The sequence below is a fragment of the Medicago sativa genome, chromosome 8 (genome assembly GCF_051527215.1).
Source record: "Medicago sativa cultivar Bolivia chromosome 8, Bolivia_mono, whole genome shotgun sequence".
Taxonomy (NCBI): domain Eukaryota; kingdom Viridiplantae; phylum Streptophyta; class Magnoliopsida; order Fabales; family Fabaceae; genus Medicago; species Medicago sativa.
This window is the reverse complement of record NC_140756.1, coordinates 12,950,401-12,967,735: the sequence shown is the minus strand read 5'-3', so window position 1 is coordinate 12,967,735 and position 17,335 is coordinate 12,950,401. Positions and strand designations below refer to the sequence as shown.

General features: G+C 30.6%; 1 protein-coding gene and 1 long non-coding RNA gene across 2 annotated transcripts; one reads left to right on the top strand and one right to left on the bottom strand.

Moving 5' to 3' along the window:
• Positions 1-460: 460 nt before the first annotated feature.
• LOC146897076 (beta-fructofuranosidase, cell wall isozyme-like) lies at positions 461-4,443 on the bottom strand. The gene is made up of 7 exons (XM_085738920.1): positions 4,233-4,443; positions 4,062-4,070; positions 2,438-3,306; positions 1,992-2,150; positions 1,426-1,661; positions 1,189-1,279; positions 461-894 (listed from the first exon to the last, which is right to left on the bottom strand). The coding sequence occupies exons 1-7, from the start codon at positions 4,414-4,416 to the stop codon at positions 706-708; spliced, it is 1,737 nt and encodes a 578-aa protein (XP_085595046.1). The 5' UTR covers positions 4,417-4,443; the 3' UTR covers positions 461-705.
• A 5,224-nt stretch (positions 4,444-9,667) lies between these two features.
• LOC146897075 (uncharacterized) lies at positions 9,668-11,027 on the top strand. Its single transcript, XR_015023532.1, has 2 exons — positions 9,668-10,208; positions 10,301-11,027. It is a non-coding gene; the product is annotated as an uncharacterized LOC146897075 (long non-coding RNA).
• Positions 11,028-17,335: the final 6,308 nt, after the last annotated feature.

Genomic DNA, 17,335 nt, shown 5'->3' with positions numbered 1-17,335 from the left:
GCATCAGTGTTTAACAGAGCAGTTTGAAGAAACACCGAAGGAGAAAGTAAATAAGAAGGGTAGTCGGAAACGTAAGCAAAAGGATCATCTGAGTATGGAGTATGAATAGCAGAAGACTGTAGAACTAACCGAAGCTAATCCCCCTCCCCCGGGATAATTATATGATGTTGGTAAAGGACTTAAGGTATATAATCGAACGTTCAGCACCTCTAATAGAACAGTTCCTATAGAAAAGCTTGGCAAATTCATCAACAGCTGAAAAAACTTGAGACATTTGGATGCAGATAGTTAGTAAATTTATGCTGTAAAGAACCATTTGATCCTATTGTTATAGATATTTATTGGAAGTTTTTCCTTTCCTTGTTGATGTACGGCCTTGATTTTACATGTTTATGATATTAAATACAAGGGCTGCTCATCATTTTACTTAAAAAACAGACTTAGCTACCTAAAAACAGACTTTCAAAAATCTCCATTACAGCATCTTCAAAATTACAAAGAACAAATGGAAAAATTATTGTTGACAGTCATATAAGAAATAATTATTTTCCTCACCTTTTTATCAAATCAAATATGTATAGTAAGAAATGACATACATATTGATCATTATATAATGTCACATTAATGATATTTCAAGACAAGAATAGAAGAGCTCAAAATGAACTTTCACTATAAGAAATCCAGTATTCCACTCCTACTTTCTTCTTATAATTTTCCATTTAATTGTGCTTTCTTCATGCTCCAAGCACTCAATCTTGTGATCTTGACATTGGTAGTTCCATTATTGAAAGCATAAAGTAGTGCCTTATCATTGATGGCCAATGTAGGATAAACTCTGGATGTAATGCATGCCTTCCCTTCTCCTCCAAAACTCTCTACCACAGAGTGATCAATCTGTGAAAAAGGCAGAAACTAATTTATTAGAACTCCAAATGGAAAATATAATGAATGCAAACATAACTAAGACCTCTTATTGATGATACATTTCCTCTAGTCTTAAATATAAACAAAAAAGTCTATGCATAATGCATGTGTTAGGCAAAAAAAGTTTTCTGCATCATACTACTATCTCATTTCATGACTTCATAAATTGCAACTTTTGTGGACCACACTACAATCCATAAAAAAAAAGTTGGCGCATCTTAAATATTGTCAAATGCCTTAAATGCTCAATCAATTAGAACTTACCAAACTTCTCAATGACAGCTTCTCATGAAGAACATCCACGTCTATAAAAGTCCCATAAGTGGTCAAATCATTATCTTTATTCAAAGAAGACCTGTTAATTAAAGATGCATTTTTATAAGATAGAGTTGGAACTCAAATTTGAATATAAGCATAATTTATGAAAAGAATAAAAGATACATTTACACACAAAATTGATAACAAGAATCTTATGCAAATAACTAGAGGGCAAAGACAAACCTGCTTTGGTCACTACAAAAGAGCACCAAATTTTTTTGTTGGTATTTGAATATTCTAAAGAACACTGATGTGAACTCTTGCAAGCCCTTTGACGCAAAAACTAGCAGGCCAAAAGGTCCCAATCCACTTTTCATTGATGTGCCCTTTTGGCTACACAGAATTTGAGGGTCTGTCCAATTCTCCAAAACTTCAGCCTCTCTAATATTATTCACTTCAAATGAAATTTCAACATCAGCCTGCATAAAATAATTGATTAATTAATCTAACGTGAACACAATCATAATTCATAATCATTAATATATACTGCCTTGTAAATTTACTCTTTTAATTTGAATCATTATTGGAGGATGACTACATGAGTTCAGATACAGAATCTGATAATCTTCTTTCATGTAGAAAGAACCAAATATATCTTATTAGTCACAGTAAACTTGATTAAAATATTGCATTGTAAGACTTAGAGATGTGGCTTCAAATTGTGCAATATATAATATATGCATATATAGTTGCAATATTTTATTAATGTCATGAAGTTATTATGATAGTAAAAAAAAAATATAGCTTACTTGGGCTGGTGTGACACCATTAATTGGCAACAATTCACCTCCTTTGAGTATTTTGGTGGGCCATTTGACAGGATTTACTCTTAACTTCTCAACTTCCACAACTGGCCACTGTATCAACTGTTTTCCTGACTTGTGTAACCAAATAGTCCTTGGAATTGTCTGCATATACATGTGCATTATTGCATTATTATTAGTGAAATTTTACCCTGACTATTTAGCATAAACTAAACTACTTCAAGTCAACTTTGGTTATTCTCATGCTTGATCTTAGCTGGCTCATGATATATCAAAATATATATTTTATTGTTATCATTAAAAACCATGCCCTAGAAAATAAACTAAGGTAGATTATTGAGTCAATAGTCAATATTTATAACTATATTTTATTTTAGAAAATGAACAAACTAATAACAAAAATATCAAGGAAATTATTGCAACCAACTCACATGAATTCCAGACCATCCTTTCTTGATATCATCAGCAACACTTGAGGACTCATTGACCCATCCAAGCAAAATCCTTCTCTTCTTCCCATCATCAAAGAAAGTTTTTGATGCATAATATTTTCCATAATCATATCTCAAAATTTGTTCAATATTTTGCTCCTCAAACCCTTTATCAGGGACAAATTTGTCCTTATCATCATTATAAGTCCCAATGAGATAATAATCATGTTTTTTATCATCCAAACTAACCTTCAACACATGCCTCACATCATCACTATTTAATGATGTGTCAACACCAAATGTACCAATTCTCAAAACAGGAAAAAAATCAGGACACTCCCACATTCCAGTGCCTTTAGCTGAATGCAAAGGGTGTTTTGATTTAATCCAATTAATAAAATCTTTACTCTTATACAAAATTGCAATTCCCCTAGTGTTTCTTTTGCTACCAATAATTATCCTCCAATTTCCATCTTTTCCTAACCACCCAGTTGTTGGATCCCTAAATGAACTTGCATTAATTTTATTTTCACTAGTTGGTTCCATTAATGGATTTTTTGGTGACTTAATCCATTCCCTTAGAAAAGGGTCAGATAAATTTTTGGGGTATGCTATATTTTGAACTTGGTGATTCATTGGGTCAATTCCAGTGTATAAAATAGCTGGTTTGTTACCATGAAGTATTGTGGCTGATCCTGACCAACAACCATTTATATCGGACGGTTGAGATGGAAAGATGGCTGGATCTAGTGGGGTCCAGTTAACAAGATCAGTTGAAACTGAATGTGCCCATACAATATTTCCCCAAACTGCACCTTTAGGATTGTATTGGTAGAATAGATGATAAAGTCCTTTGTAACTCAATGGTCCTATCAAAAGTCACATATATAAAGACAATATTTAAATTTTTAGCCAAAAAACAATCACATAGAAAATGTCAATTAAGACAATATTTCATTTTTGAGCCAAAAAACAATGACATGAAAAGTCACAAATATCAACTTCTGAAAACCTTAAACTATCATTATATTCATATTTTACCGGTCCACTTCCTTTAATTTTTTTGATTAATAACTAAATTTCAAAATATATCCATTCTTTGAATGACAGTTTTTTTTTTTTGTATCATTGACTTTTTTTTATTGTTAAAATATCATTTTCCAATTGATCAAGTAAGTGATTTGCTTATACCTATACCTACAACTAAATAGTTAAATAGATGCTGATTGTTTTTCTTATATATTGGCTCTATTATTGAGAATATGCCTCTATACTATATTAATTTTTCTTGTTATGATTTATTTGGAACGACCGTTTATTATATTACTTTTGAACCTTTCAGCCTTTTGAGTTTTGACTAAATTCTATGAAAATTATTTTTGAAATTAATCATATTGTTAATTATTTAAAAATAATAGTTAGATATGACCTATGGAGCATAACACAAATGTTATACACGATAGAAAATAAAATAATCAAATATAATCATGTGTGTCGGTATCAGCGATATAAATAGTCATAATAGATGATGATGATGATACAATGGAATTAATATTGAAGAAACTATGTGCATAAAAATAAAAATGTACTAATTAAGTGTTATTTATAAGAGAAATGAACTAACCATTAGGATCTGCAAATCCACATAATACGCATCCACATATCCATTTGAGCATAACATGTCAAATGACAAAAAAAAAACAAGAAGCAAAAGAAAAATCTGTCAGAGATGTAAAATATTTCAAAAAAAGAAATAGGGAGCATATACAGCATTAATTAAGATCACTTTAATTACCATTTATCCAATTCTTTGGAGGTTGGAAATGATAAGCAGTTCTGTAAGGTTGTTTGAAGGAATCATCAGAAGATAAACTCTGAAGGTTTCTATAAACATGGTGAGTAGCTTCAATAGGAAGAATACCATTGATATAAATGAAAGTAAAGAGAGGCAATAGCCACATAGTAGAGAATATAGTCATTGTTGCTAGTTATGTTGAAATGTGAAGGAATTTACAAGTGATATGTTATCTACTTATATAGAGAATAGAAAAATGTTGTGCTGGCTAATGGCTAAGGTTGAAACTTGTGAGTAATAGAAAATGATATATATTCAGTCAAGGTATGTATATATATAATATATACCAAGTGATTTGTTCAATACATAGATAAATATATATTTAGAAGAACTATTGAGTAAAATTCATTGCTCATGTGAGGAAGCAACGACGAAGGTATGCGGTCTTAATTGTCAAAGGAAAGCAATATTTAATTTTTTGGGAAGTAAGTAATATTTAAATTTTTTACATATAAAATATATGGTTAAAAAAAGACTACTAACCAACAATGCAAGATCTCATATTTAAATTTTGTACATAGACAATATATGGTTAAAAAAAGAGACTACTAACCAAGATGGGTGTATTTTAGCGGAATAGACTAGGCAATCAAAGAAAGAATAGAGTTTCACAATGAGACGAATCAAAGTTAAAATTTGGGCTAATAAAAAAATGTCCATATTTGATTTCGACAATTCTCAAATATAATTAGTTTATGAAAAAGAAAAAAGAGAATACCAAAAATATATATAGTTAAACTTCTTACTTATTAATTTCTTTGGTCAAACTTAAAAAAACTTGTTTCTTACAGTGATCAAGTGTCTACTCCTTTATTTGCGATTAGAGAACATGCATAACACCCCATCCCAAAGCAAAACATCATGAGGCCGGCTGCTACTACACAATTTTATTAAAATAAAATAAAATTGAGGGGGCAAATTTAATAAAAATAAGGCTAAACTGCATTTTTGGTCCCTTAACTATTTAGATAGTATCGTTTTGGTTCCTCAATTAAAATTCGATTTATTTTGGTCCCTTAACATCTCTCCTTTACACATTTTGGTCCTTTCCGTTAGTTTTAATTCAAAAACGTTAGGTTTTCTTCATTTTCTTCTGGAATTTTTCTGGGATTCTTGATGTTGAAGGTTGATGGAGATGATATGAAGATGAAAAAGAGGAAAAGAAGATGAAGAAAACCTAACGTTTTTGAATTAAAACTAACGGAAAGGACCAAAATGTGTAACAAAGAGAAGTTAAGGGACCAAAATAAATCGAATTTTAATTAAGTGACCAAAGCGATACTACTTAAATAGTTAAAGGACCAAAAATATAATTTATCCTAAAAATAACTACTAGCACTAGTACTATTGCATACATGAAAAATGTGAAACCATGTATTTTATCGACCCCTATCAAAATATCCGTGAGATTCATGAGAAAATTTGAATATTAACTGTTAAATAACAGCCCTTGTATAAATATTAACGGTTCAGACTTTTATTTGTTAAAAATACTCTCTTCCAATTTGCATTTTTCTTTTCCTGTTTTTTCAATCTAGTTTTCTACACCATCACAATAAAGAGGTTGAGTTTTCATAAAAGAAAATATTGAAACAGAGTTTTGTTTATGGTTTTGTAGAAGAATCAAGAGATAATTTGACAATGCACCCAAAATTATTCCACCATAAAAAAGGAATTTAACTAATCTTTGTGTTTATAAGGACTCCATGTTGGTGTTAATATATTCCATTTTTGTTTGTTTAAAAAAAAAAACTAATCTTTGTTTCGTTTTTAAAAAAAGAAAAAGAAAAAAATTAGTCATTCTTCCAAATCTTCAAAAGTCCTACTTCCGCTGCATTGTTATATTTTCCGATGGACGATTCAAGACACAGAAAGAAGTGAAAACGGTCAAAAAGAAGTAATTAGTGTGTACATTTGTAAAGATAAAATATAACTGTTTAACCCTCATCTGTCATCTCTCACAATAAAAATTATTTTGTCGTGCTTTCATATAAAAAGATAAAATAAATGATACCCCAAAGAAAAAATTTCACTAGTAACTTTTCATATAATATATGAAAAAATATATTAAAGGGACAGAGGAAGTATGTAAATAGATGTGCACGCTAATTAAATCACAATAGTTGCATTTTGTTTTGTAAAGAAAATGTATCACCTGCTTACAAATGTAGAAACTAATTCTCTTGAATTGTATTCTTTCAACAAATATTTTCTCATACGCAACGATTATGGATCAAATCTTAGAGAAAATAATTGTACATTCAATATAGATATAATCGTATATTTTCCCTCTTCTATTTATATTCTCAAATCAGAATGTTCGTATCTATGAAATGTCACGAAAGCTGGTTTAATTAGTAAAACCAACTCATAACTCATAAGGGTTGTGTGATATTTATAAATATTTACAGGTTTTGTTAACGATTACTTCTGGAACATTCTTTAACTACCATAAGTGATAAGTTTTAATAAAAATATGTGTATTCAATGCATTATAAATTGAAATGTTTAATTTTTTTTAAGCAATAATTTCTTAATTTGTCTTAGCTACATTCGCTTGCATTTCTCATATTCTAAAAGACTCTTTAAAACTTAACATCCACGACCCTAATGGACTTGGAGAACCCATGACACAAACCTTTACTATCTACAAAAAAAATTATGAAATTTTGTTACTTGGTTATTGGTCAATCCAATTCAAACGTGAAGAAGAAGAGGACTATACGTGTTCAGTTGCTGATCAAGAATCAAGGAAAAGAACTAAATTGGACTTATCCATATAACGTGGCTGCCCCATATATAGAATTAATGAAGCATGAATTCCATGCCAATGAGAGATTTTCAGGAAAAAAGGCACCATTACCAAGTTAGATTGTGAATTTTGTTCCTTTTCAACAAGTGCTTATATATGCTGAATCACTTTTAGATACTTCTTGAAAGAGTTTTGTGGTGTAAAGTTGGTTGGTATCTAACGTAGTATATTTTGTTCTTATCCTTAATACATGCACAGATTTTGTGGGTCACTACTTCCAACTTTTTTTGTTTCAACTATAAACATAATTGTGTTCTCCCACTAGTTAACTCGATGTATATCCATTTATATCGAGTGTGTAAGTTTCTCGTGACTTCACTAGCCCATAGAGCAAAGGTTTTTCGTGACTTTACTTCAAGTTGTTCCCATTTGTTTGCATGATCTAATTAATTAATTGATTTGTTTGAACATTTTTATTACTGCTTACGTTTGTTTTATTGTTTCTATCTTGTCGATCTCTGTTTGTTTTGTGCAAAGATTTAACTATTAATAGATTTTGTTGTTCAAAACAAATTTCAAAGGAGAGTTCAAAATATCACACCTAAGTTCAGTTTACGTAGAGTATTTTTTGAATTCTGCTCTTCACCCAACTGTTTTTGTGCACTCCCAACTGAAAAGACGAAATTGCCCCTGCGTGAGTTAAGTCATGCAGAATTAACACTAACGTGAGTTAACTCACACATGGGTATTTTTGAAATTTCGGTTGGGAATGAGCAAAATGTGTTGGGTAAAGAGCAGAATTAGTATTTTTTTTTGTTTATTTGAATGTAATTGGGTCATGCAGGCAATCTGGGAGCAACCACATAAGTGAGTTGTGTATCACGTGTTAATTTAAAACCTTAGTGCATTTAGTTTATATGTTCTCTAACTTATATATTTCTCAATGTTCACTTTTTTAAGCAATATTAGATTTTTAACTCACACTTGCCACACAACAATCTCTCCCTCAAATGTGAGTCTATCAATTCATGGTGCTCCCTCTCAAGTAGAAGTTTTTTTTTTTAATACACAAACAATTGTACTTGCACCGCCGTTGACAACCCACCACATCAACGAGATCCGTCTGCTGACCACCATTATTAGGAAGACATTAAACACAAGGAGCTTGTCGAACTCTCGTTGAACTTTTGACCCTGATGCAACTGTTGGATCATGAAAAGAGATTGGGGATCAAACCACACTCGGTCAAGAGTAATCACACAAGTGAGTTACATACCACATCTTAACTCAAAATCTTAAGACATTGAGTTTATGGTTCTCTCACTTATATATATTGTTCAACGTAAAACTTACTTTTCTAAGCAATAAAAGACTTTTAACTCGCACTTGCTACACAACAATCTTATTCGGATCTACTTGAGAAGGGACTCACCCAATTACCATCATGACCGCGAGTGTGATTAAACTTTTATTATTATTGTTGTTGTTGAAGAAAATCATATTAAGACATCGTCAAACACTAAATGTGAATACATTTCTCAACCGAAATTGTGAAACTCTAACATTTTCCACTGTACTCAACAGAAACATTAAAAAAAAAACTTTATATTTCATACTAATAGTATTAAAAGTGTAACTAATAAATATGACTCAAATAAGTCTTCGATGTACGAGTGCTTATATGAGATGATACAAGTCTCTCTTAACTAAGGTCTCTGGTTCAAACTCAAACTTGGGTGTATGCACCAATGTTAAAACTTAAACTTTTATAGAGAGTTTACTACTCGTATGAATCTCAGGAAACGCAAAAGATAGATTTCTGTATAGTTGCACGTATTACTTTATTTACACACAAAAATAAAATTAAGTTATTTCTACTTCTAGAATATAAAAGGTATGATCTCACATTTTGTTTTTCACACAAAACAAAAAGAGGGTTTTATAATTTAAACGACATCACCAACATGTGCAATATTGCACATGTTAAAACAACTACAAGTAAAAAAAAAATTATTGAAAAACAACAATTATTTATTAAAAAGTTACAACATTAATATAAAATGCATAAGTTTGTCCTCATGAGTTTAACTCAATTGGTATGGACAATGCATAAAATATGCAAGATCCGGTGTTCAAACCTCGTCCACCACAAGAAAAAAATGCACAAGTTTCAATATAAACTTACTATTTTCAATTTCTTAACATGTGCAAATTTGCACATGATAAAGAAACTCTTTATAAAAATCATATTTGATGTACATTTTTTATTTTAAACTAATGATAAATTTTAATAATTAATTATGTAACTTATTCATTTTAAGTTATTTAAAAATGTATTGTTCTAATTTACTTTAACTTTTAAATTTTTATTAAATATAATTAGATAATATAGATGACAATAAGATATTAACAAACGGTTTATTTATTATGCTTGGATTTTAGGATATTTGTTTCATTTAACAAAGAATAAATGAAGAAGTTTAATTAAAATAAGAAAAAAAGTAATAAACCTCAAGCTATAGGTTCAAAATTCATTCCACATTTCATAAAAACTATAGTTTATTCTCTATTAAAATCTTTCAATATTAATTTTTTTTAGGGAATCATTCAATTTTAATTAGGCTTAAATGCACTTTTCACCCCCTAACTTTGCATAAGTTGCAATTTTGGCCCCCTATTAAAAAAAATGGCAAAAATCACCCCTCATGTCTACCCCCTTTTGCAAAAAGCCAATTTTGACTTGGTCAAGCCTACATGGCACGCCACATGTGTTAAAAAATCACCAGCTGTCAATTTTTTTAATTTAAAATAATAAAAAATGCCACAAGTGTATTTGTAGAATTAAAATAATAAAAAATAATAAATAACAAAATTTTAATAAAAAAATAACAAGTTCATGTTGATCATCAACAACAACACAACCATCGCACCATCATCAACAGCACAGTTGTGTATCACCATCAACAACACTAACATCAAAATACCATCATCCAGTTTTGTAATGTTCAGCACAGTTGTGAATCCAAGCCATTCTTCCCCTCTTTGACGGAACCTAGCAAGGGGAGAAGAGGCCGCAACATCACGACAACAACACCAACAGTGAGGAGTCGAACCAAAACAGACGAAGGGAGAAGAGAGTAAATCGTATCCGTGAAGAAGTTGAGGTAATTTTTTGTTTTGTGTTGTTAGTCCCGAATTCGTATATCTATAGTGATTTTTGTATGGGTAATGACAAAATTCCCAAATCCATAAAAAGGAGAAACTGAGAAGTATGGGTAATGACAATCCAATCAAAGGCAACTCTAGTGACTTGGTTGTTACGAAAACTAACAACAATAATGGAGAAAGAAGGTTCAATTAGAAATCACATGGACATGGAAAATAAGATGAGAAGAACAGAGAGTGAGATTTTGTGTTCCATGTTTGAACTTTGTTTTTGGCTTTATTTCCAGAATTCCAAAGATTGTTGTGAACTTTGTTTTTAGCTTTATTTGTATGTTTTTGGCTTTTTTCTTTTGGCTTTATTTGTATGTTCCAGAATTCTAGAATTGAGAATGAGTATTGTTGTTGTTGTTGAGAAAGAAAAAAAGAGTTGTTGTTGTTATTGTTTGAGAGATAAAGTAAAGAAAAGGGGAAATGTTGAAGATGAAGATTAGTTTTGATGTTTGGTTTTAAATTGAATGATTTTATGAAAATGAAGAGGTTGAAGATGAAGATGTTTTACCCCCTTTTCCAGATTCACGTGATCTTTTTTTTTTTTTTTTGCCTTTTTGATATATTTAATTACATTTATATATATTTGGCATTTTTATTTAATTTTTAATTGAAAAATACACATGTGGCGTGCCATGTAGGCTTGACCAAGTCAAAATTGGCTTTTTGCAAAAGGGGGTAGACATGAGGGGTGATTTTTGCCATTTTTTTAATAGGGGGCCAAAATTGCAACTTATGCAAAGTTAGGGGGTGAAAAGTGCGTTTAAGCCTTTTAATTAATAATCATTAGATTTCAACATGCAGTGATAGTTTTAGATATTTTATTCTTCTCTCTTCTCTCCTTCTCAAACCCTAGCCGTTACCCCTTTCTTCTTCTTCTTCTTCTCTTCAGGGGGTGATTTAGGATCAATTTTGACCCAAAAATCACCCATTCGAATTGTTTTTCCTTCTATCCTAATTGAATAAGTGATTTTACATATTTTCTGTTTTCTTTCGTTTGTTTTTGTGATTTCGTGGTCTCTGAACGCTCTATTTGTTTTGATTTCCCGTCTTTGTGCAGTGTATTTTTGATTTCCCGTCTTAGTGTAGTGTTTATTTGATTCAGGTTGAAAGATTAGCTTTGAGCAAGTGCAAATCCGATTAATGACAATGACTTTGGCGTCGTCAACGTTGCAAATCCGGAGACATGAGTATTCCGGAGACACGAATATAATCATATTTATAGGCATAGGAACTTTGCCGTTTTATGCTATTAACATGGATGTTGTGAGTTTGTTCACAGATTCATCCTTTTTGTTTTTAGCGAATTTGGATTGTATTGTATCGATGTACTCTATCAATTTGAATGGATGAATATCGTTAATTTTTGTAAAAAAAACATGCAGTGATATTTTCCAATTAAAAAAAAGGATTTTCTTCAACCCAAGAACAATTGGGCCTTTGTAATGCTTATTTATATAGAAAATTACTCAACATGCCCCTTTATTTGCGCAAAGACCCCTTAAAATGGAAAAGGTTCCCTCTCAGTAGTTAGGACATGAAACTATCGAGTTGTAGTTCTAGCTCTCTCAAGTTTAAGGGATACGACTCTATTTTCTTTTACATATATATTAGGCAACCTAACTTGTACTACACAACTCCCCTATACTCCACCTTTCTACTTCATCCTCCAAACCACAGTTCCAATTTTTATTTTTATTTTGATGAAAAAGTATGTTTCAAATATCATTAAACGATTACTTAAATATTTTTACACTCTTTTGGCGTCAAAAAACATATATTATATCTTTTAGACCAATTAGATCTATTAAGACTTGATCCTGGTTCAAGACCTAACTTCTGATCTGTTCAACGAACTGATTTCTTTATTTCAGTTGCAAATTTTGAAGACTTTAAGTTCTAATTTAGTTTATTTATTTTGTTTTGTGATATATTTATAATTAGGGTTAAACACTATTCGATGTTTCTAAACTTGTTGATATTGAAGTTGATACGCTAAAATACTACTCCCTTCGTTTCAAAATACATGTCCAATTTTTGCAATGTCCACTATTCACTTGACTTACTTTGACCATACTTTTTAACTAATGTATAAATACAAATAGGCTTAATTGCATGTTTGGTCCCTTATGTTTATTTTAGTTTTCAAGTTGGTCCCTTACGTTTTGAAAGTTTCAAGTTGGTCCCTTACGTTTTAAAAATTTTCAAGTTGGTCCCTTACGTTTTGAAAGTTTCAAGTTAGTCCCTTATGTTTATTTTAGTTTTCAAGTTGGTCCCTTATGTTTATTTTAGTTTTCAAGTCGGTCCAAAACATAAGGGACCAACTTGAAAACTAAAATAAACATATGGGACCAACTTGAAAACTAAAATAAACATAAGGGACCAACTTGAAAACTAAAATAAACATAAGGGACTAACTTGAAACTTTCAAAACGTAAGGGACCAACTTGAAAACTAAAATAAACATAAGGGACCAAACATGCAATTAAGCCATACAAATATTAGCATGTAAGATGTTTGATTTGTCTCGACAAATATTTTCTAAATATTAATTTTTTATAATTTTTTACTTTAAATAATTAAAGATATTAACGGTCAAAATTGTGCATTGACATATGTGAAGTGGTTGACTTGGACATGTATTTTGAAACGGATGGAGTATTTCATAAACGGAGGGCAGCATAACAAAACAGCTGCCACTTATTTTACAGAAGACGAATTAAGATGGGAGAAGAAGTGACTTTGAGAATATTAACCCATAAAATTCCCAATTTGAGTTGGCCTAGTGGTATTGGCTTGGGATCTGGGAGTGTGCTCCTCTTTGAAGTCTCAGGTTCGATTCTCTTTAATGTTAATTTAGGTGGGCTAATTTAGCTTCTTAAAAAAAAACCCATAAAATTTCAATTTTAAAATTTTTTGAAGGAGATAAAGCTGGAGAGAAAGAAGATAATGAAACGGGTTGAGTTTTAGGGAAGAAGATAGACCTTATTTTTTATTTTAGGATTTATATTTTTTATTAAAATTATTTAATTTAAAAATAAAATTTGTTGATTTAAACTTGTCACGACAATTACTAATAGCCATGTGAGAATTTTTTTGAACCGAGTTTAGATGGAAGTTAAAAAAAATGATCGATATGAGAAGCCACCATGGGTGGTGATAATTGGTTCATTTAGTCCTTGTGGGCCAAATTTTTTGATGTTAACGGAGGATCCAAACTATTGAGATGCTCACCGGTGCATAAGTGCATACATCAATTGTAGCCGTGTTTGTCATCGTAAGCTTAACTCAGTTGGTAAGGACAATACATAATAATATATGCAAAGTTCGATGTTCGAACCCCGACCACCACATAAAAAAATTGTAGCCGTGATTGGACAAATAAAAACCTTCAATCCTATTAACTGTATTATCCCATTAGACAAGTTAAATTTGTCTTCAAAGCTGAAAGTTTGCCTAGAATTTGGATAATAGCTCTTAAAAGTGATCCATTTTTTCTTGGACTGGTCGCGTTAAGGAAGAAACCATGTCCCCTAGTGAACTCAATATAGAAATATTGTTATAAAAGTTGTGTATTCAATTTTTTTAAAATTTTAAAAGTTTTCTTAAATACAAAATTTATACTTTTGATTTACTTAACATGTATCCTAAAAACACATGTTAGAAGACCCGTTTAAAATGCTAGTGATTTGAAAAAAAAAGAAGATAATAACATACTTTTCTACAAATAACAATCGATTATATTCAAATAATTAACTTGATTTTAGAGTATTTCAAACAAACAAATATCACAAATTTGAAAAATAATATTTAAATAATTTGATTGTCAGTAGTAACAAAATATCCTTTTTGGAGCAATCAACCAATTAATATTTTAAAAAATAATTTCAAAATAATGTTTGAAGTTAATAATGTTGAGGTTTGTTGATATGAAAAGACTCGCTTAGAGATATAAAATACTGAGACACTAACACATGTATATCGAATTTTGAAATAGAATGTAGATGTGACATCTTTTACTTTGAAGACCTATTATTTTTTCTTTTTATTCAATCTACAGAAAACATGGTAACGTTCCATATCAATACAACAAACACTACCGACGAATCTTCTACATGTCAAACAAGCATCTTCCTTCCATGCGTCTTTTACGTGACAGGATCAAAACAGTAGGGAAAGACTTGGCCGACCTGACTAGGAATCGAAGGCAAGCTAGCCAGGTCTACAACCGTCTAAATCAACACAGACTTGTACCTGATTTCCAACACCCGTAGGCTATCTCACCCTTAGCTTTGCCCCCGGACACTTTTTTTAGATCTATTTTGGTGCCAATGAAATGGAATATTGGAAACTTCTAACTTATTTATTTTTTTAAAAAAATTTATATAGTAGTGATATAGATTAAAGTTACAAACAAAAAAATATCTTCAAAAGAATTATTATTAGATGTCTAATTTTTATTCTTGTTGGGGAGTCTGGGGAGCCTCAGGAGCGGCAATGGGTTAAAAAACGTTTAGGACCATAAGAGACTTGGACACACCCAAAACCTTAAAGCAATGGGTTTATGGGTTCCCTCTCTTATATATCACTTGTTTTCTTCATTTCTAGTCGATGTGAGACATAATCACTCACACTTGATTACCCAACAATTTTTTTTTTTTTTGAGAAACCTCAATTATCTTTATTAGAAAAATTTAGATGGAATATATATCCCTAAACAGGAAGTAAAATCATACTTTTTTTTTTCAAACAAAAGAAAAGTCATACTTTTATTAGCTCTCGTTTTGCCTCAGAAAAAACAAAATGCATACTTTTATTGCATTACTTTCCGTCAATCAAGTGGAGATCCCGTACTAAGGCTCTACAGGTATTCATCGATTTCCTTAAAAAAAAAAAGGTATTCATCGACTTATTATTTTTCATGAATCTAAAATTCGATATTCAGTATAATAACCGACTAATTCAAAGGTTTATTTTTGTTGTCTATTTGTGGATCCTGATTTAAAGCCAAATTAAAACTTTGTATGAATAGTCCAACAAAATTAACATCGAAAAAATTGAACCTCGGACCTTAAGAGATTTAATTTGATATTTTTTTTTTTAAAATTTGATTAATCTTAAATTAAAGCTAAAATAAATTAATAATGTTAATGTTATTTTAAAAAGTGTTTTACATGCATGCAAGTGAAAGTTGCTCATAAGTTAGCGAAAGTGACCACATTGTTAACTAGTTTTTAAATATTGGTTGAACCTTTAAGTTGAACAAAACATATTTTAATTAATGAAATGTTATAACTTTATTTGAAAAAAATGCATGCCAGTGAAATTACATTTTATGCGTACGCCCAATCATAATTGAAAAAGCATGGGAGAGATGACAAATAATTAATGGGTACTTGTAATGTTGTCACCAATGGATATAACTCGTCGTAACAAATACAAGACAAATAGCTTAAGGGATACTCCACGTAAAATAACTTTTTTTTTGACAAGTCCACGTAAAATAACTGGAATTTCTTGTTTCTGTAAGTTAAGGAAGGTGAATGACAGAAATACAACAAACACAGCAATTTTTTTTTTGTTACAATACTAATCGAAAACAGAATGAAAAAAAAAAAACAAGTTATTCTCTAAAAAATAGTTCCGGCTGCGCTAATCCTTAATAAACTCCGAATGTTTTTTGGCGAAGATGCATGATATCAAAATTCAATATCCAAGGTTGCTCCAAATTTGTCAAAAACACAGTTTGTTACCTGGCTGGGTATCAAAAGGAGTTCAAGGCGTGAGTTCCTGCCAAATTTATCTTTTTTATTCTTTTAAAAAATGTTGTCTTAGAAAGAAAGAAAAAAAACACACACACATATGCATATACCACGAACGACTAATGGATATTTAGTGTATGTTTGTTATGAGATGATAATAATTGATTTTGGAAAATTGATTGCGACTAAAAATGAGTTGATTAAAATGTAAAAGTTATTTTTGTTTGAATACATTCATATAAAAGTGAGTTGAACCATAAATTTGTGTGTAAAAATCAATTCTAGAATAAAAAACTACAAATCCTATGTTCAATAGAGTTATTCAGGAGGTAAAATCAATTATACTTAAAAACAATCAAACATGTGAGAATCAATTCTGACATCTATAGAAGTGGAACCAAACATACACTTATGCACATATGATTTATACACGAGGAGGGTTAGCAACATATTCTTGTTAGCCTGTAATTTCGACATGCTTAATTAATGCAGTAAATGAGCTCTGACTTTTGTTCTTTCAAGAATTAAAGATGTTATCTTTAGCATAAAGATTTCGACATGGTCTGGGACTTAGCATTTAGAAGAGTTCAAGAGTTTTGAAGTTCGACAAAAGGGTATTCAAAGAGAAGAATGGTCGAAGCCAAGCAGTAGCTGTCGAAAGGAAAAGAATTCAAATTCAAAAGCAGCAGTTTCTTTAGACGTGGGGAGTTGGCAGTTTCCGTCGAAGGCCTTCAGTTTTTAGCAGTTTAGGTCTTTTCAGTTATTTTCACTATGTATATATAGTAGTTTTTCATATAAAAAATGGGTCAAAAATCATCTATAGAATTCTAGCACTCGAAGTACCAACGTTTAAAGAAAGAGTCACAAAATGTATGTAATTTGATTTGTTGTACCACATTTACATTAATGCAATGCAATTTACATTTTCTTTAAGTTTCTGCGTTTTAAAATTTTAAAGTCTTTTTTACTTGCATTTTCTTTACTTATTCCTGTCGAAAGGCAGTTGTCTTCGAAACAAAGCAGTTTTACTCATCTTGTTCATAAAGTAACCTATGAATATGATGAACATTCAATCAATTTTTGAAAAATCATTGCACAACATGCTCCCATGATTTCTAGTTTGATCCTTCTTGCAATAACCAAAACTAGCCCTATTGTTTACCAAAAACACCGGTAAACAATTTTGTTTAACAGAAAATTTTCAACACATTCTCTTATTGATTGAATTCATCCCACTAAAACAATATAAGTCTTAGAGTGTGTTTGATTGGCTAAAAAATGAAGGATATAATAACTTCAGTTATAGAGTATTTTAT